This window comes from Scomber japonicus, chromosome 2, assembly GCF_027409825.1.
Source record: "Scomber japonicus isolate fScoJap1 chromosome 2, fScoJap1.pri, whole genome shotgun sequence".
Classification (NCBI taxonomy): domain Eukaryota; kingdom Metazoa; phylum Chordata; class Actinopteri; order Scombriformes; family Scombridae; genus Scomber; species Scomber japonicus.
Window position 1 is genome coordinate 3474051 of NC_070579.1, and position 21397 is coordinate 3495447.

Genomic DNA, 21397 nt, shown 5'->3' on the forward strand with positions numbered 1-21397 from the left:
CCCCCTGGTGGATGTATTGACTCTGTGCTGCCCCCTGGTGGATGTATTGTGTGACTCTGTGCTGCCCCTGGTGGATGTATTGACTCTGTGCTGCCCCCTGGTGGATGTATTGACTCTGTGCTGCCCCCTGGTGGATGTACTGGTTAACATCCAAGCCAACGTAAAGGACGCATGGAAGTATGTGAGCAGTGACGGTAACATCGTTTGAAACGGACGGAAACATTTTCGTACGTACGTTGAGCATAAATGGACCTTAAGGATCCCAGAGGAACAATATTGTGTATACAGTGTATTAAAGACCTATTATAAGTAAATGGTAAATGTTCTGTACTTATATAGCGCCTTTCTAGTCTTTGTGACCACTCAAAGCACTTTACATTACATCTCATTCACCCATTCACATACATTCATACACGCAGGGTGCCAACCTGCTCATCAGGGGGAATTTAACCATTAATTCACATTCACACACCGTTGGCACAGCAACGGGAGCAATTTGGGGTTAAGTGTCTTGCCCAAGGACACATCGACATGTGGACTGGAGGAGCCGGGAATCGAACCGCCAATCTTCCAATTGGAGGACGACCGCTCTACCCCCTCAGCCACAGTGATGGATTAAAATAAAAATATATGTATTAAAAAGAACGTCCTTTGGAGAATGTGATGCCATCAGTATGAAGACAGTCTAAATGACCAAGAAAATAAAAAATGAAAAGGCCTAAAATGTCCTTAGTGAGGCACAAAGGGTTCATCTGTGTCTTTCATCTGTAGCAGTAGTAGTAGTAGTAGTAATAGTAGTAGCAGTAATGAGCTGAGCTGTGATGGCTGACCTGTAGCAGTCGGTGCCGTAGGGGCATTCAGGTCGGTCTTCATCCTCCTCCTCCTCCTCCTCCTCGTCCTCGTAGTCGGTGTCACCAGGGTGACAGCACTCCTGAAAATGGGCCGGGTTCTTCCTGGAATAACAAACAGCGACAAGATGAAAGTCTTCAGTCTGCTGGAGGAGAAACACTCTGTACACACTTCACTGCTGTCTGCTTATTACACCGTTCACAGCTACTGAACCAGACCATAAACAAGTACTTTAGTGTAGTACCGTTTGAGGTACTCGTACTTTACTGTAGTACAGTTTGAGGTACTAGTACTTTACTGTAGTACAGTTTGAGGTACTTGTACTTTACTGTAGTACAGTTAGAGGTACTTGTACTTTACTGTAGTACAGTTAGAGGTACTAGTACTTTACTGTAGTACAGTTTGAGGTACTAGTACTTTACTGCAGTATTCCCATGTGATGCTACTTTCTACTCCACTACATTTATTTAACAGCTTTAGTTACTTTTCAGATGCAGATTTGACACAATGGATAATATAACAAGCTTTTAAAATACAACACATTGTTAAAGATGAAACCAGTCAGCAGTGTGTAGTCGGCTCACATTTCAGATGTCTATGAGTTGTTAACAGCTCCACCAAATACTGATTCTTCCCTCTAAACTTCTCACATGCTTTCATTTCAATAAATGTTCAAATGATCCAATATTTCAGCAAAAAACAAAGATTAGAGAAAAAGTCCAAAAACTGAAAACACATTTGTGTATCAGAACTTTGTTTTTTCTTCTTTGCTCTCCCATTAATCATCTCAGCAGCCCTCACATTTATCTGCTGACCCTTTGGAGGGGCCCCACCCCTAGGTTGGGAATCACTGGACTAAACTAGGTTGGGACTTACTGCAGCTTTACTCTACTTAGTCTAGATTAGTTTCATTAATATTTGAGTATCTCTGATGACACTGAGCAGCTGTGATTCAGTGTTTGTGTCTCTTCATGTTTGACAGCTCAAGTTTCTTCATTCAGAGATCAAAGTAAAAGCTTCTGGCAGTCATCCTCTAACTTCCTGTTCCTGAGCGTACCTGTAGCAGTCCTTCCCGTACGGACACGGTGTTCTGAGTTTGGGTTTGGGCGCCGAGCCGCCGTTTGAGCCGCCAGACTCTGTTTTTTTGGTCGTCCTCTGTCCGTTTTTCGTCTTGTTGTTGTTGTCGGACTCGCTGCTGGTGGAGCCTCGCTGAGCCTCCTCCTCCACCTCCATGCTGACTGCTGTGGGCTGCTGGGAAGGAACGTCCTGAAAGTCAACAGGAAGTGACACAAACAGACACATCAGATCAGCATCACTTTAGGTTCAGTTCAGTCAAAACACAGCATGGAAGCATTCACTGGACACTTATTAAAAGGGATAAGTCCTGTTTTAACACTTCTTTTTCTCCTTCTCAAAACCCGAAATCTGACCTGAAATATGCGAGTGGACAACGTCAACAACAACACACGGAAACGCCTTAGCAACCACCTTAGCAACCAAGACTAACCACGGTGAAACAGGCGCCGTTTATGGGCTGACATCACCTCGTCAGAAAGGTAGAAAAAAAATACGTCAGAAACGAAGCGTTAAGAGCAGGCGGGGAGTTCCAGTCCTCTGAAATGAGGCCAACCAGGAAGTAACTTAGAGCTGCATTCTATCAAAAGGCCACCAGGGGGAGACCGTCTCTATACAAGTCAATGGAGAATTCACCAACTTCTCACTTGATTTCTAACCTCAGTAAACGTTTTCAAAATGTGTTTATGGTCTCAATCGCTAGTTTAAAGCCTTCTTCAATGCAGTATGATGTTCATTTGGGACATTTTGGCCTCCCTGATTTTATATGTGACGATAAAGCAGGGTATGCATTAGGGCGTGGCTACGTCCTGATTGACAGGTTGATTGACCAATGTCCTCGAGATCCAGCCCTCGCAACCATAGCAACCTCCCCGCTCCGCCCATGGCCCCATCTCAGGCCCATATAAGTAGAATCTGTGTTTTTCTTTTTCCCAGCATGCACCTGAAATTTTCAAGATGGCGCTGCCTAGATTCTTAACTATTGGCTTCCGAGCAGCAGTCCACAAACCAATGGGTGACGTCACGGATGTTACGTCCATTTCTTTTATACAGTCTGTGGTTCAGAAGCAGCATTTCTAAAAAACGTTCACCTCAAGTTTTGGAACTTTGACTACGTTTATTATCCGACATCAGAACAGGATATAAATAACAGAAAATTAAAAAAACAAAAGCATAAATATTCTAAATATTGAGCAACCAGAAGCCGGGTGACTCTTCTATATAACATCATTATTAATTGCACTCAACTGTTTTGGGCTGAGCTTTTTCTTTATCGCTCATCTTCCTCCTCTTCTTCTTCGGCATCTCCTCTTCCTCCTCTTCCTCCTCCTCGCTAAGCTCCGCCCTCCCAGGTGTGGCGGTCGTAGCCTGTTTGACCGCCGCTCGTTTCGTGCTGGTCGGCGTCGCTGTGGATCCTTTACTCCTCTTTACAGCTGGAAGACAAATATCAAGAAGTACTTTGGTAATCAAATATTCATTTTAGGGTTTTTTATGAAGCAAAACAGACAAATATTTACGTGTTGAAGCTTCTCAGATGTGAATATTTCATCATCATGGGAGTAAACTGAATATCTTTGAATATCTAAACCTGTGGAAGCTCCTGTATGAACTGTCTCGATTCATTTTTGTCCTATTTTAAAATTTTACTGCATCATGTATTTCTGCTTTAAGCCAAAGACCATCCATGTGAGTGAACAACAAAGATTTCTATACTATTCTTTAGATTTTGAACTTTCGATTAATAAAAACAAGACATGTGAAGACATCACTGTGAGCTCTGAGACTTAATAACGGTCATTTTATAAAGTTTTTGGCAGTTATATTGACAAAACAATGAATCATGGAGTTGCAGCCGTAACCCTGTGAGACACATCTGACAAAAGCGTTGTCTAACTCTAAGTTAAGATCACAACATGCCAGGTTCATCTGGAAGCTTTCCATCGGTTCACTCTGCCCCGTTAAAAGCAGCTCGGAGCGGCGCTGCAGTGTAATGGAAGCAGTGGAGCGTTAGTGATCATCCAGAGTAAATATTAGAGCAGAGACAGAACCAGACCAGACGCTGTTCAAAACCTTTAAAATACACAAACAGGCTGAACGTCTTCACTGTTCTCTGGTAGACATCACAAAGTCTAAACACTACAGAGACATAAGACCTGACATTACAACAACAACTACTAGTAGTAGTACTACTACTACTAATACTACTACTACTAATACTCCAACAACAACTACTAATACTACTACTACTACTACTACTAGTACTACAATAACAACTACTACAACTACTAATACTACTGCTACTATTACTACAACAACTACTAGTAGTAGTACTACTATACTACTGTACTACAACTGCTACTAATACTAGTATTACAACTACTACTACTACTACTACTACTACAACTACACTACAACTACTACTAATACTACTACTTCTACTACTACTACCACTACTACTACTACTACAACTAGTACTAGTACTACTACTACAACAACTAGTACTACACCTACTACAACAACTAGTACTACACCTACTACTAGTACTACTACTACTACAATTAGTACTACACCTACTACTACTACTACTACTACTAATACTAATACTATTACTAATACTACTATTATACTACTACCACTAGTACTACAACTAGTACTAGTACTACTACTACTACTACAACTAGTACTACACCTACTACTACAACTACTACTACTACTACTAATACTACTAAATAAGCCCATCAGTAACAGCACTTGAGGCCACATAGGTCTGTCATGATAACTCCTTCTGTTGATATATTGTCTCAGAAATAATCAAAATTATTATTATTGACTCATCACAAGATCTATAAGGTTGCTCAAAGTGCTCCAGCATGTTCAGTTAACCCTGTAACTACTGCTCTTATTCCTGTATTTATAACTACCATTTAATATATCCTCTTTTTTATCCATAGTGTGTTTCATGTGTCATTAGCCACTGGTTGTACTGCTGTGTGATGATAATGAAACACCATCATGTTACACTTCCTATCAATCTGTCAACTATCACAGCAGCAGACCGTCGACACGCTGCTGTCAACAAACGTCTGGAGCGAGACGAGGCGGAGGCGGCTCTGGATAACATCAGCTGCTCTCTGGAGGAAAAACACGACCTGCACAATAAGCTCTGAGACGTTGAAATGTGTTGCACGTCTGCACTCGCCTGTTTATATTTCACATTTTATCTTCTTAATCCTAATATTCCACTCACTCATGTTTCTCCTGTGCAAATTGAAAATGATGAATTGAGAATAAAAAGCAGGCGGACAGGAATGTGGTGAACCTGGTAGCTCGGTTTAATACATCTGTCACAATTTGATATCGTTATTCTTTAACTTTAGAGAGTCACAGGGACATGCGGCGGTTTCCTTTCTGTCTCACAGCGGATCTAAAGCTGCAGCTGTTCTTTAATCTTAATGAGGCAGCGTCATGTTTGAAACCCTTTGACTATTTAATAAAAGCACATCATACAGGCAACTTTACGGTTCATAAAGAGGACATACTCTTCACATCTCCAGCTCTATATTAATACTCTGTCTCTCTACTGGAATATCTTTACATGGCTTACATTTAAAAACTCCTTATTTATCTTCTACTGGTCCTTTATGCAGCCGCTCAGTTCAGCCTTACTACATCTGATTACTCTTTGATGACTTTTCTAACTTTCTAACCAAATGTTTCCAGCTGTTAGGCTAAATGTTCCCATTAAACACCAAAGTCTAAGTCCAGCTGTTTTTCATGGACACTGACATGATTTATAAGGGAGATCATTTCTTATAAAGCAACATTTATCTCTCATTGTAAAATGTATTCATTAGTTCATGTAGATTTTAGAATATAAAATAAAGTTATTTGATGAATAAAGTGAGTTTAATTGGTACTGTGACTCCATTTAAGCCCATATCATGATTTATTTAGTAAATATAAACAGTTATATATGTATTCAGTAGGGGTGGGGGAAGAAATCGATACAGCAAAGTATCGCGATATTTTGCGTGGCAATATTGTATCGATACACGGACGCCAAGTATTGATCTTTTATTAAAGAAATTGCAAATGAAAATGTTTTGGTGCTAGAATAATAAAAATCATTTGCTTGCTTGTTGTTTTCTGGTGAGGTCAGTGACATATCGCAATATATCGCTGCATATTGAAATATATTTAAAATCGCAATAATATCGTGTTGTGACACAAGTCTCGTGATTATAATCGTATTGTGATAATATCCTATCGTGATAATACCGCGTTGTGACACAAGTATCGTGATATTATCGTATCGTGATATTATTGTATCTTGATAATATCGTATCGTGACACAAGTATCGTGATAATATCGTGTTGTGACACAAGTATCTTGATAATATTGTATTGTGACACAAATATCGTGATAATATTGTATCGTGACATCGTATCGTGATAATACCTTATCGTGGTAATATCGTATCGTGACACAAGTATCGTGATAATATCGTATGATGAAATCATACCGTGATAATACCGTATCGTGATAATATCGTATCGTGACACAAATATCGTGATAATATCGTGTTGTGACACAAACATCGTGATAATATCGTGTTGTGACACAAATATCGTGATAATATCGTGTTGTGACACAAACATCGTGATAATATCGTGTTGTGACAAGTATCGTGACACAAGTATCGTGATAATATTGTGTTGTGACACAAGTATCGTGATAATATCGTATCGTGACACAAGTATCGTGATAATATCGTATCGTGACACAAATATCGTGATAATATCATATCGTGACACAAATATCGTGATAATATTTTATCGTGACACAAGTATCGTGATAATATCGTATCGTGGAGCCTCTGGTGATTCCCACTCCTAGTATTCAGCAACATTTTAAATATTAAAAAAATAGGAAAAAACCCTCCCAAGCAAAATCTTAAAAGGTCTGACTTCAGATGTAACCTCGTTTGTAATTTAATGACACTTACATTTATTTTGTAATTAAATTAATGGAACTAGTTATTCCCCAACACTGGTTCTATTTAATATTTTCATACCTTCTCCTGAACACTACTGCTACTGGAGGCAGTCATAATATTTAAAAAAGAGTAAATTCAGGAGTCTCAGTCTTAATATAATTAATATTAATAAATGCCGACCAGTTGTTTAAGTGACAGTAAACAGGAAGTGTGGATGCAACACCTTTAGGGGTGGAGGCGGAGGAGGAGGCGGCGGCCTGTGGAGCTGAGACAGCCGCCATCATCCACGCAGGTAAAACTCTCTTCTTCGGCGTAGGTGGAGCGACGTCGTCTCGCTGGTCATTCTTCACTTCCTGTGGTCGAGCCGTGACTCCCTGTGAAAAAACAACACGTGTGATTGGCTGCCTGCAGGTTTGTTCCCACTCTGTGATTGTCTGGCTGAAACATTCCTGCTCTCCAAATGTTTTAAACTGTTTTATATCGTTCAGAATTTAGTATTTGAGAGTTATGTACTGTTGATGAGTCTGTGAAGCTTTGATGGAGGTTTGTTCAGACACAACAAAACGTGTCATTTATCTATTTATCTAACATCTATATAAATAACAACCTTTCCAAACACGACTCAGTTAACATGAACATGATGTCAAACTGAAAGTCAAAATATAGTCTGAGGCTTATTCAGTGGGGACGTGCTACATAAAAAAAGAACATTACCTAAAATATGTTTCTGAAAACATTTGAGACAGAAATGCAGTAACAGAATATTGATCTATATTTGATCAGCTCGGCCTGTTTTAACAGTTTGATCTGGTTTTTTGTGAGTCCCCCCCCCCAACGACACACACAAACATTTATTTTGGTCTTTTGGTGCTAAAGTGCAACATCTATGTTGTGTATTGCAACTTTAAGGGCGCTTTTCCACTACACAGTTCCAGCTCGACTCGGCTCGGTTCCAGGACCTTTTCCATTACAAAGAAGTACCTACTCAACGTGGGCGGGGTCGTCATAGCAACGGCTCCTCGAAACTGCCGTGACTTCGTTTTATACGCGACACAAACACAAACATTGGAGGACATGGAGACGATGGTGTACTTGATGCTGTATGTGTCTTTCTGTCTCACACAAAGCAAGAACATTGAGCCGTATGACTGTAACACTGTTGCCGGTGTTTAAAAATGGCGGGTTTGATTCTTGTGTGGGACGGCTCATGACTCTTCCAGCGACAACTCTTCTGACCAATCAGCGGCCGGCAGTCTGATGACGTCACATTTTAGTATCGGCTCGGCTCGCTTGGAACCTCAGCAGAGCAGGTACTAGAAAAGTACCAGGTACTATCCCTAGTGGAAACGCAAAAAAAAACAAGTCGAGGCGAGTGTGAACTGTGTAGTGGAAAAGCGCCTTAAAGCAAATATAGCTGATATTCTTTATAATAACTGATCTTTAAGTGTGTTTGTGTCTCATAGTGATGAAATTATCAATGACTCTGCAGCTCCCCTCGGCTTTATGGAGCATTATAATGAGTTTCTTGGGAGTCATTGATAACACAGGACCAGACTGTAGATATCGGCTCCTCTGCTCGGTAGTGTATGAGTACAGTTTGGTGAAACTGATGGAACAAAGATATTAGACACAAATGATTATTAAAAGAGTATTTTTATCTTTAACTGTGAGATGATCTGAGTTTTGTGAGTTGTAGGATTTCTTTATTGGGGGTAAACAACACACATTTGTTTTGGATCTGAGATGTTGGCGCTAAAGTATGACCATGTAGTGGCTGTTAAAATATAGAAAGTCCAGAGCAGACACAGCTGGACAGACAGGAGCCTATGTTATTCTGTTATTCTGTGTCTGTGTGACCAGCAGGAAGCTCCCTCCTCATGGTGGGATTATATTAAAGAATAAAGTCTAGACCTGCTCTATGTGGAAAGTACCTTGAGATAACTTTTATTATGATTTGGCATCACATACATACAGACTGATTGATTAACTGGTTAAAAGCTAATGTGAATGAAGGCAGGAGGGCTGCTCTGTGCTCACACTGTCCTAATAAACTACATTATCACAGTGATGAAAATGTCTGACAGTCCTGATGCAGTCACAGTGGTACACCAGCTCATCTCTGCTGTCCAATAGTTATTATTAATCCCTTCATTAGTGCTTTTATAACACAGAAAAAACAACTGATGATAGACACACTAGGTCTATTTAAAAGAGAGACTGTATAATATCTATGAAGAGGACTTTGGACAGTCAGATGAGAGCAACTCTGTCAACACTTATCAGAGGCTTCATTTAAGACAATCAAGTGTGTTACCTAGCATGTTCATGTTTTTATGGGTCATGTTTCTGTATTCTCCTTGTTTTCATTGTGCTTTATGTGTTTTTTCTGAAGTCTGCTCTGCTACATGTTGTAATGCTGCAGTCCATTTAGCTCGGAAGTTGGAAGTCGGAGCTGGGAATGACGTCACATCCAAGTTTTAATTGTTCCAGTTCAAGTAGTCAGAAAACCAGTTCTACGCAGGTTAGCCACTGATATCAATACCAGTTGATAACAACACATTTTACTATAGCATGTCCACAGATAGAAGTTTGACAGAGCTGTTGGTACGACAGATTTAATGCTAATAAACATGCTAGTACTCTGATTATCACACTGTTGATGCACAAGGCTAACATCTTAGATTTTGAGACCCAGGCTGGTGAGCTTTGTCCGACCTTTTTGAGTCAGAAATCAGGCTGCAGAGGTAATTTCAGTCCAAATATCCGACTGGAAACTTAAGGAATTTCGATATCCACGTACAATTGAAACACGCCAATGGTAACGCTCTTACAGCTTCAATGTATTTTAACTGTCCAGGGACTGCTGCTGAAAATTACCCAATGTGACTAAAATGGGCACATTTACAGAAATGTCCACTGAAACTTTAAACTGTATAAATAAATTAATAAATAAATTACTTTTTCAAACCAGAATTGACTACATTTGTAATTATCCATCAATGCTTTTAGAATGTCTCTATAATGGAAATGTTTCTCTGCTGGTAAAGATTTAGTTTGAGAGTCAGCAAACCTTATTTAAACTTCTGTCTGGTCTGTTGGCTTCTTCTTCTGCTTCTTCTTCTTCCTCTTCTTTATTGGACGGAGCTGCCAGTGTAGCTTCCTCATTGGCTGGAGCTTGAGTTGGCTCAACATCTGGCTCAGGTGACACAGGAAGATCTTCCTCTTCTTCAAGCATTTGACTGTTTCTACAAAAGTAAATTAAGACGACACAATTAAAAAGGTTGAAATCCACTTTTAAAACCAGCTCAAATTGAGGATTTCTTGGGAAAAAACACCAGAAATTCAAACTTGATGCTTCGTCTCTGATGCAAGCTGGAATCTTAAATGAGCCTCTGCTGGTCTGAACAGTGGTAACATTTGCTCGAGTGGTCTTTTAAGCCCCTTTGATCTGAACTTCAAACAGGGACCTAGCATCAGGACAATGGAGGAGACTCTAACTCATAGATAAAAGATTACCACACAGATCACATAAATCAATGTACTCCCCCAGTGGTGGCTTTTAATTGAGTCAACGGATAACACTTATAGAGCGTCTGGTCCACTGAGATAAAAGATATGACTTTAATTAAACAAAGGAGGGCAGCCTCCTCCGCGTTGACTTAATTATTTGCGGTGAAATTGCAGCAAATGAGATTCATCTCTTGATCTTGACACATAGTATTAATATGTAAAAGGAGCATTTTTTTCCGACGTGTGAGTACCTTGGAGTGCTTTCCTCTCCGCCCGACTCAGACGCCACCTCGTAGATGTGCTGGCCCGGCAGCAGAGAGAAGAATTCTCCATGATGAAGACGATGCCAGGTGTCTTTCTTCAGAGGCCGAGGGTCGTCGGTGAGGGACGACTGGACGAAACACGGGTTCAGGTGGGTCTGGAGGTCAAAAAACAACAACAAAAAGATTAAAATGTGACAAAACTAAATCTGTAGTAATGTTTTAAAAATTGAAATTCACAGCTTATTGGTTAGGACACATGCCACAAAGGGCTGGGTGATATGGACATAATCAAATATCACAATACTTTTGACAAAATACCTCAATATCGATATTGTGATAATATGGTAGGGATACACACTTAGCTTTTTGATGAGTAACGTGGATATAATGACTATCTAGCGACTACTTTTCCAAAAGGGACTTAGTAAGCTCTTATCTGTGACACCTAAAAAACACAAATCACACTGAAGTCCAGATGACGTTTTAAAAAAAAGATTAAAATATAAAAAAGGACTGACAAGCAGCTGTTCCACAAACATATAAAAACCCTGATGTGACCCAACTGTGAGAATAAAGTGATGAAAAACGTTCATGGTGATGATGACGATGGTGACGGTCAACAGAAAATATCGGCGCTCTGCTAACTCCCTTCGTCCAAATCTCCCGCCGCCACCCAGGTGAACAGGTAAAATAAGGGGAAACCACACCCATGTGTCAATCAATGCATGTGACACAATAAAAAAAATATATAAACATGAACAAAACATAATTTGGCTCCTACAGAATACGTGAGTAAAGGCAAATAATAGAACAACAGAAAATTACATCAAGCAGCCTTTAAAACCAGGATTATGCCATATCGTGATATTACAATGTCTAGTCTCATATCATGATATTGTTATAATATTGATATATTGCCCAGTCCTGACACTACATATCTGCAACAGCTGTGATTCAAGTCCAGCAGTCGGCCTTTGTTTAATATTATTCTCCATTTCTGTCTCCCCTTGTTTCCTGTCATCTCTCATATTTCACAGTATATATTAAAATTCTCCCCAAAAATACATATATGACCTAAAAGCACAACAGGACACTTGAATTACAACACATCGTATTACATTGATATTAAACTGATTGTCAGTATCAGCCAAATCAAAACTTATTGTTTGTTTTAGCTGCTTTACTCTTTTAAAAGTGCAATAAAATACATAGCAAACAACTATTTGCTGTGTTAAAGATAAAGTGGAGTACAGCAGAGAATGAAGTCGTAAATTACTCTTACAGCTTGAAATTGGCTTATTTTTTTGTCCCTTTCTCTGCCTTAGTTCTTAGATAGTGAGTTAGTCTTTCCACGGAGTATATTTCCTCTACAGTGTTCAAACCAGTCCTTTTAATGGCCTTTCTGAATGCTGATACCAAGGTTTTAAAGAGATAGATGTTCTTTTTTTGAATAATGTCACCTTGTATCAGACCCAATTACATATATAGTCCGAGGGTCCCTGGATACCTCGTAGCGTAGAAATCTCCTGCATAATCTGAGTAACCTAAATATCCAAGAATGCTTGTTATTTCATACATGACCAGGAAACATGGGAGTTACTGGCATTCGTCTACTAGCACTGTCTCCAGCATTGCGAAAGTGGCTTAATTTATATTCAAATAAGTTGTTTTCGTCTGAAAGTCCGTCCACAGTGTGATTTTAGGCTGCCTTAGACAAACGTTGACTGTCACGAGAGAAACATGGTGAAATATTGGAGCGTCGAGCCAACGTGCTGCTCCTAGACGGCTGATTTAGAGCTTCGCCTTGAACCTTTATGTTATTACTTCCATCGTACAGTAGCTCTATAATTCACCACAGAGTCTGACACGTCGAAAAATTGAAATCGTAAAAAGCCGACACAGATAGCGACTGAGATTTTATTGGAGCCATCTCGTAAAGTGCGTCACATACGAGGAACCTGTGAGACTTCTGGTATCATAGCAGAGGCCTTCAGCTCCGAAACACCTCTGTTAAAAAAAACTGGGTCGCAGTGATTGACCCAGTTTTTTCTCTTCAACTCAATCTATTTTGTTAGAGTTTTACCCCCAAGCAGGGAAACACTGCTAGTAATCCAGCCTGATGACAGAAACATTGACCCTTTGGATTTCCTCTGTTTTATCAAGCAGGTATGAAGATTAACGGCCGATGATGCCTCAGACCTTCGGGCTAGCGCTGTGGTTCTGGATCGAGAAGACCACATCATTGATTGATCATTGATTGATGGACTGACTGTGCTGTTAATCACTTTCCACTTTCCTTAGATGACGATTTAAGACATACTGATGCATTAACAGCCCTTCAAATCAATTAAAAGGCAATGATAATTAGTTTTTTTTCAGTATGATTTATGTCCATCTCACCTTTCCTTCTCATTCCTTAACCATGTATACTTGACATCTGTTGGTAGAATTAAATCAATGCCCCCTCAGGGTTCATTAAGATCTATGTATTTTGTGTATTAATTGGAAAAAGTGATTAATTCATGTTATGTGATAATAAAAAATCCACTGAAGGGCCTTCAGGGATCAAAGACACCCATCACTCATGTTTAGAAATTAAATGCAAACTATTAAAAGCATGTGTTCAAACCAATAAAGTACAATAATATTAATAATAATGATAAAGAAAAGGATAATATAACGGGAAATGATTTCAGTCACCAGCAATTTAAACTAACTGATATTAAACAAGTACTGACATATCATCATCTTTAAAGTCGATATGTTCAACTTGTTACCGATCAGTTGCTTATTTCCACATTCAGCAGTTACTGATATATATAAAGTCCAATATTCTCTCTCTTTTAGCTCTGTTTTTACTCTCCACCAGCTTCCTGAGGGAAATATCTAAATGTTCCACTATGTTCACCAGCTAGTCTACAGATAACTGTGTTTGTTTGCTGTTTGGTGTTGAGCAGGTAGAGAACTGAGGCTTTTTAAACATATTTTTGTCTGAAGATGACGCTATGAGACCGTTGAGAGTGAACCAGAACATTAAATTTGCAGCCAGACAGTTAAACTATGAGCCGAAACTCAACTTAGAGGAGCTGCAGAATCTCTAATAATTTTCTGTATGTTCATCAAACACGTTACACAATAAAAACTGCAGGATTAAGGCCCGAAGGACACAGTTTAACCATGAGAAATGTTCTTCAGATGGTGGAATAGCTTCGGAAACTCCAACAAAACACTTTTCAGACGTTGGAATTGGAAACGTTCAGAAATCAATCTGATAATTGTGAAAACTTAACGAAGCAACTGGTCACATTTGGTGCTGAAACTCAACTATAAAGTTCTGTAAAACTTAGAGAAGCTGCAGAGTCACTGATAATTCTCTGTAGGTTCATCAAACACATCACACAATGACAGAGAAGACTATAATAATATCAATTATTATATTATTATATAAACTACACTAAATAGCAGGAAGACAAACTTACCGGTTTGAGACGCAGCTGTCCGTTCAGGTTCTCCAGAAGCCCATGCTGTCTGGAAACCCTCTTATCACTGACCTGAGACAACATGGAGACAAAAAACATCACAACAAAATAAGATCCTTTTCTCTAGTGATCACCATAAGGAAGAAATGTCTGCTTGAAACCATTCATTTTTGTCCATCAGTCAATATTTTCAATAGACAGATGGACGGACCGCGCATCTGTCCGAATGGTTTCAAATTCTCTGATTCCAGCTTCTTAGATGCGAGTATTTCTGGTGTCTTTGGTCCTCTGTGGCGGTAAATTGAATATCTTTGAGTGGAGGACAAAGTGGAGCCATTTGAGGGTGTTATTTTAGGATTTGGGAAATTATTTTCTGACATTTTATAGATCAAACAACTAATCTATTAATCAAGAAAATAGTGAACAGTAATAGTTAGTTGCAGCCTTGGAGACAAGTCACAATAAACTACAGAAGATGTGTAATTTTTGAGGGATTTTTTAAATAATATCACAAAACAAGACAAATAGTTCAACTGTTCAGATTGAATATCCTGTCCAGCTGCCTCTGTGCTCTCAGTGTGACGGCGCCCTCCGGTGGTTCAGAAAGAGACCTGCAGCCCTTCAGATGTGACACTCCATCATCTTATGTTGGTCAGTTGTTTAATTGATTGACAGAAAATTCATTTTAAACATTTTAGTCATTTTTTAAAAAGAAAAATGCCAAACATCTACTGGTTCCAACTTCCCAAATGTGATTGTTGAATGCTTTTCTTTGTCATATATGACATTAAATTGACTATCTTTGAATTTTGGACAAAAGTACAACCAAAAATGTCTGGTTTTGTACCAACCAAAAGAGAGGGTTGATCACACAGTAGTACTGCAGTGAGAAGCTGGAATCAGAGAATTTGACATTTGAATCTTCATAAAATCACTAAATGATTAACTGATTATCAAAACAGTTGGTGATTAATTTAATAGTTGACAACTAGTCAATTAATCTGCTCATCGTTGCAGCAGTAGACCCAACAGCATTCTTTTTGGCCTGAAGCCTTAAATACTGGCTGTGAGTACATTATGTTGTGTGACTGTTTGTAGTGTTGATGAGAAGTTTGGTATAATGTTGTTTATCACACAAATGAAAAACACATTCAACACTTTCATCTCTGAGATGGTTTCTCAGTTCAGACAGGAAGCTCAACAGAAAGCCAGCAGCAGCAGCTCAGAGCAACAAGCTGCCAAACCAGGAGAAGTTCCCTGTGACGTCTGTACTGGAACCAAACTGAAGGCCCTGAAGTCCTGTCTGGTGTGTCTGACCTCCTACTTTGAGACTCACCTGGAGCCTCATCTGACAGTTTTAGGTCTGAAAAGACATCAGCTGATGGACCCTGTGAAGAACCTGGAAGACAGGATGTGTATGAAGCACGATAAACCTCTGGAGCTGTTCTGTAAGACCGACCAGACATATGTCTGCATGCTCTGCCCTGTTTTAGACCACAAGACACATGAGTTTATTCCTCTGCACATTTACTTAATAAGCTGAGCAACACCTTTTCACATGTCTAACTCCTCCCAGTTGTTAGATACAGTACAACCATAACTACATGATATCTCATAATAAACCTGTTCCTGACAGGAAGGAGCAACACTGGAAAAACTAGACAGACAGCTTCAACGTCACTCTGCAGAAATGAATCTTAACATTAATCAGAAGACAGCAGAGCTGCAGTCGAGTCTCTCCACTTCTGTCCAAATATAAATGAAACTGAGTTCATCAAGTCTTTCTCAACAACACAGCAGAGTCTCTGCCAAACACTGGTGAGTACAACTGATCATATTTAATGTTTCAACAACCAGCTTTAACACAGGAGACAGGAAGTTCATCTCTTTTCATTTCATACTGACACTTGTGAGATTGTTTACAGTATAACTGCAGCTGCTTTTACAGACTCAGTAAAAAACACTTTAAGTGTTTTTAAGTCTCTGTCAGTTCTCAGGACTTTTGTAAAGTGGAACTGAACCTCTGTGGTTTGGAGTTTAGCTTCACTGCTATTTCCTGATCTTTGACTATTTACTGATCACTTCCTACAGACACATTCTGTTTCCTGTAGCTGTTTCACATTAAAAGCTTTTCACCAGTGAACCAGCAGGACACTTTTATTGTGAAACAGCTACAGGAAATAAGCATTTTGTCACCATTTTACCTAATATCAGGCAATATATTTGAACAGTAACCATACAGCTTTCTTTTTAATCAAATACAATGATAATGACCTTCTCTTCTTTTACTCTACATGTGTAGATATGTCTGCTGCCAGCTGTCTGCTATCTGAAGATCAGTTTCGGTGCTCCATCTGTCTGGATGTGTTCACTGATCCAGTCAGCACATCATGTGGACACAACTTCTGCAAAAACTGCATCAATGAACACTGGAACAGTAATGATCAGTACCTGTGTCCAATGTGTAAAGAAATGTTCAACACAAGACCTGATTTGAAGGTCAACACTTTGTTCTCTGAGATGGTTTCTCAGTTCAGACAGGAAGCTCAACAGAAAGCCAGCAGCAGCAGCTCAGAGCAACAAGCTGCCAAACCAGGAGAAGTTCCCTGTGACGTCTGTACTGGAACCAAACTGAAGGCCCTGAAGTCCTGTCTGGTGTGTCTGACCTCCTACTGTCAGACTCACCTGGAGCCTCATCTGACAGCCTCACGTCTGAAAAGACATCAGCTGATGGACCCTGTGGAGAACCTGGAAGACAGGATGTGTATGAAGCACGATAAACCTCTGGAGCTGTTCTGTAAGACCGACCAGACATGTGTCTGCATGCTCTGCTCTGTTTTAGACCACAAGACACATGATGTTGTTCCTCTGAAAGAAGAATATGAAAGAAAGAAGGCAGAGCTGGAGAAGACAGAGGCTGAAATTCAGGAGATGATCCAGAAGAGACAACTGAAGATTCGAGAGATCAAACAGTCAGTTGACCTCAGTAAGGAATCTGCAGACAGAGAGAAAGCAGAAGGTGTTCAGGTCTTCACCGCTCTGAAGGAGTCTGTTGAGAGAAGCCTGAATGAGCTCATTGAGACGATTGAAGAGAAGCAAAGAACAGCAGAGAAACAGGCTGAAGACTTCATCAAAGAGCTGGAACAGGAAATCTCTGAGCTGAAGAAGAGAAGCCCTGAGGTGGAGAAGCTCTCACACTCTGAAGACCACCTCCACGTCCTCCAAAACTTCCCGTCCCTGAAAGCTGCTCCACCCACCAAAGACTGGACAAAGGTCAGTGTCCGTCCATCATCATATGAGGGGACTGTGGTGAAAGCTGTGGCTCAGCTGGAAGAGCTGTGTGAGCTGAAGAGGATCCAGCAGTATGCAGTGGATGTGACTCTTGATCCTGATACAGCAAATCCTAATCTCATCCTGTCTGATGATGGGAAACAAGTACATCATGGTGATGTGAAGAAGAATCTCCCCAAAAACCCAGAGAGATTTTCTAGATGTGTTTTTGTGTTAGGAAAGCAGAGTTTGTCTTCAGGCAGATTTTACTTTGAGGTTCAAGTTAAAGGGAAGACTGCCTGGAATTTAGGAGTGGCCATAGAGTCGATTGACAGGAAGGGAAAAATCATAGCGAGCCCTGAGGATGGTTTCTGGACTATATGGTTCAGAAATGGAATTGAATACAGTGCTCGTAATAACCGTCCATTCCGTCTCTCTCTGAAGTCTCCTCTTCAGAAGGTGGGGGTGTTTGTGGATTATGAGGAGGATCTGGTCTCCTTTTATGACGTAGATACTGCAGCTCTTATCTACTCCTTTACTGACTGCTCCTTCACTGAGGAACTCTACCCATTCTTCAGTCCCTGTGTTAATGATGGTGGTAAAAACTCCGCCCCTCTGATCATCTGTCCTGTCAATCAAACTGTCTGAGTCAATACCAGGATGCTGATTGATTAGAGACCAAAACTGATCAATTCTAAATGAACAGATTCAGTTAATTATGGTAACAAATGTATATTCAGTAGTAATGTACAGTGTGAACTTGTTCCCATCAATAATGATTAATGCAGACATTCTTTTATGATTCATAATGTAATTATTTCATGTATGTTGTAATTCACCTTAAACTTGTCTTTTTACTGCTTCAGTGTCTCCATGATTGATTCATTAACCTCTTCACTGGTGATGGATCCAACTTTTTTTTTATTTTTTATATAGATATAACCTCTTAATTTTGCTCTCAGTGCACCAGAACAATGCATTTGACTTGTAAATGTACATTCCCCCAAGTGTTTCTCAAATAGCCATACCGTAACTTTATAATGAGTGCAACATGTTATTATACTGTTTTGTTTAAGAATACTTCATTTTCACTGTTGCTACACTTTAAATTTTAAACAAATGTGAAATCAGTCATATCGTATATTGTATTGATAGAGATATTTGGCTTTTTTTATTATTAGTGTGTGTGTTGCTTCCAATTCTTACTGTTAAATGTTTGTTTTATGTAAAGCACATTGAGTTGCCATTGTGTATGAAATGCGCTATACAAATAAAGCTGCCTTGCCTTTCAATATGGAGATATCATAATTTGTCCATATTGTGCAGCCCTAGTATTGAAGTATAGTATTTGAGCTACTTGAGTTACTTTCCATCACTGCATTCAAACACATTAAATTTGAAAAAAAAAAATTATACTTAAAGTCCGTGTAATAAATGTTTTCTGAGTTTGACATACCACAGAAAAGTGTGTTGTTCACCATCCTGCCAAATTTGAATGATTAAAAAAAATCGCCAAATATATGAAATTAGGCTTCAAAGTTATGTAAAAACCAGCCTCTGTCTCTGCTCCCAAACGCTGTGGGCGTTCCCGCCGAGTTCGCTGAAGCCCCGCCCTCTACCAAGTGTCACCTGTCAATCAAAGTCACCACCTCTACCAGAAACATGGATCTGAGAGTTTTCTGCAGCTAGCTCGGCGGCTAACACAGCAGCTAACACGGTGGCTAGCTCGGCGGCTAACTGTAGACTGTAATAGTAGTAGTGTTAGATGTAGTAACAATAACTGGCCACTAGGCAGGTTAACCACTGAGGAGAGCGGACTCTGTCTTACATAGTAGGGGAAGGACCAAGGTAATGCCACTATGTCACAGAGAAGCTGTTTTTTGCAGGCTCACAAAAATCAGGAAAAATGAGAGGGTGAGAAACAGTTTAAGACTCTATCTCCACAGTTCAGTGCTGCATAGTTATCAGCCTTTTCACATGTTTTCTGCAACTATTTTCCAACATGTATAATATGTTTAAAGCTGTTAACAACTCATAGACATCTGAAAGGTGAGTCGACTACACACTGCTTTTTGTAAGTCGTCTGTCTTTGAGTTATGAAGTGCTCTAAAACCAGACAGGAAACAGAAAAGAAAGCTATTGATATTCATAAAGATATCGGTTGGGATGAAATTACTTTCTACAGAAACTCAGATAAGAATAGACAGTTTGAGGATTGGCTACTTGGAGACAGGGAGTCTAAACTAGGTTTCTTTAGCAATGGGTGAACAATAGTATACTTAAAACTGTTACTAGAATAAAGTACAAGTACTTTAAACCGTACTAGAGTAATGTACAAGTACCTCAAACGGTACTACATTAAAGTACGAGTATCTCAAACTGTACTACAGTAAAGTACAAGTACCTCAAACTGCACCACAAAGTACAAGTACCTCAAACTGTACTGCAGTAAAGTACAAGTACCTCAAACTGCACCACAATAAAGTACAAGTACCTCAAACTGTACTAGAGTAAAGTACAAGTACCTGAAACTGCACTACAATTAGTACAAGTACATGAAACCATACTGCAGTAAAGTAAAAGTACCTCAAACTGCACCACAATAAAGTACAAGTACCTCAAACTGTACTAGAATAAAGTACAAGTACCTCAAACTGTTAGAGTAAAGTACAAGTACCTCAAAGTGTACCACAGTAAAGTACTAGTACCTCAAACTGTACCACAGTAAAGTATTACTAACAGAGCTGTAGACAGTAGCATGGAGCATGGAGCATGGAGCAGAAGAAGGACTCACTCTGAGTAAAGGACCCCGGCCCACCACCGTCTCTCCCGGCTGCAGAGGGATCGGATCCCCGCCGTCCACCGGCAGGAGGCTGAACCGGGACATGAGCGTCACTCCGGTGCAACACCTGCTGCACGGAAGCTGCACGGAAGCCACGAGGAAACATTATGCATGTATATATACGTTTTCACTTTTCACTGCAGGGAATATATACACCTAAACAATGAAGTAAGTAAGTAGACTGAAGCTTCTGTAAGTTATTAGAATGAGTTTTTTGTGTCAGAGAAAGAGAAACTAAAGCTTCATACCTGCTGCGGAGAGAAACCAGGTGATTATTCAGTACACCTCAAACTGTACTGCAGTAAAGTAAAAGTACCTCAAACTGCACTACAATTAAGTACAAGTATCTCAAACTGTACTGCAGTAAAGTACAAGTACCTCAAATTGCAATGAAGCAATGAAGTAAGTAAACTGAAGCTTCTGGAAGTTATTGGAATGAGTTTTAGTGTCAGAGAAAGAGAAAGTAAAGCTTCATACCTGCTGCGGAGAGAAACCAGATGATTATTGAGCTTCTCAGGAGTCACAGTTGTTTCTTTCCTCTGGAGCTTGAAGCATAAACAAACCTCAGTCCTCTCCTACAAGCAGCAGAGACATGTTTGACTGCTTCACTTCCTGGAGGCGGGACTTCCTCTTCAGGCAACATTGTCGCTTCAGTATAAGAGTTTAAAGGCAGGGGTGTCAAACGTGAGGCCTATGGGGCAGATCCGGGCCGCCGAGGGGTTTCACAGATATTTGTTTTTCATTCTTTATGCCATTTAAAAAAAAAAATCATATACAGAAAATCCCAAAAATATCCCTTAAAATTGCACTCTATACCCAGTGAAAAAATAAATTACATATTGTTTCTTCTTCTACGCCACAGAGGTCACAAGAGTATTCAATATCTATTTTAAATCTCTCTAATGTCTTTTTACTGGATATTTACGACGTCAGATTTTAAAGGAAACTTTATTATTAAGAAAACAACTTGTCTCCAATTATCCACCAGTTAATTTCTCCATAAATAGACAATTAAAACAATCTTCCTGGGTAATGTTGCAACTGATACATGATTTCTAATATTTTCGTTTAAGCATTTAGTTCTTGGTTACGGCGATACCGTTGTACGCATGC

General features: G+C 39.6%; 2 protein-coding genes across 3 annotated transcripts in view; one reads left to right on the plus strand and one right to left on the minus strand.

Annotated features, from left to right (window-relative positions):
- The window catches only part of aplf (aprataxin and PNKP like factor), a 32448-nt gene extending 12105 nt beyond the window's left edge, over window positions 1-20343 (minus strand). Inside the window, exons 1-8 of the mRNA XM_053338827.1 lie at window positions 20237-20343; window positions 14173-14244; window positions 10682-10848; window positions 9991-10165; window positions 7144-7294; window positions 3172-3356; window positions 1907-2100; window positions 831-953 (exon numbers count right to left, since the gene is read on the minus strand). Of these exons, the coding sequence (XP_053194802.1) occupies window positions 831-953; window positions 1907-2100; window positions 3172-3356; window positions 7144-7294; window positions 9991-10165; window positions 10682-10848; window positions 14173-14244; window positions 20237-20329 (1160 nt within the window). The 5' untranslated portion in view covers window positions 20330-20343. The remainder of the gene's footprint in view (window positions 1-830; window positions 954-1906; window positions 2101-3171; window positions 3357-7143; window positions 7295-9990; window positions 10166-10681; window positions 10849-14172; window positions 14245-20236) is intronic.
- LOC128376340 (E3 ubiquitin-protein ligase TRIM21-like) lies at window positions 16477-18171 on the plus strand. 2 transcript variants are annotated; one of them, XM_053336408.1, is made up of 2 exons: window positions 16477-16703; window positions 16740-18171. In XM_053336408.1, exons 1-2 carry the CDS (start codon window positions 16477-16479, stop codon window positions 18088-18090), a joined length of 1578 nt encoding a protein of 525 aa, XP_053192383.1. In that variant the 3' UTR covers window positions 18091-18171. The 2 variants fall into 2 exon arrangements, with proteins under 2 accessions (XP_053192383.1, XP_053192382.1); XM_053336407.1 differs by having other exon boundaries at window positions 16477-18171.
- Window positions 20344-21397: the final 1054 nt, after the last annotated feature.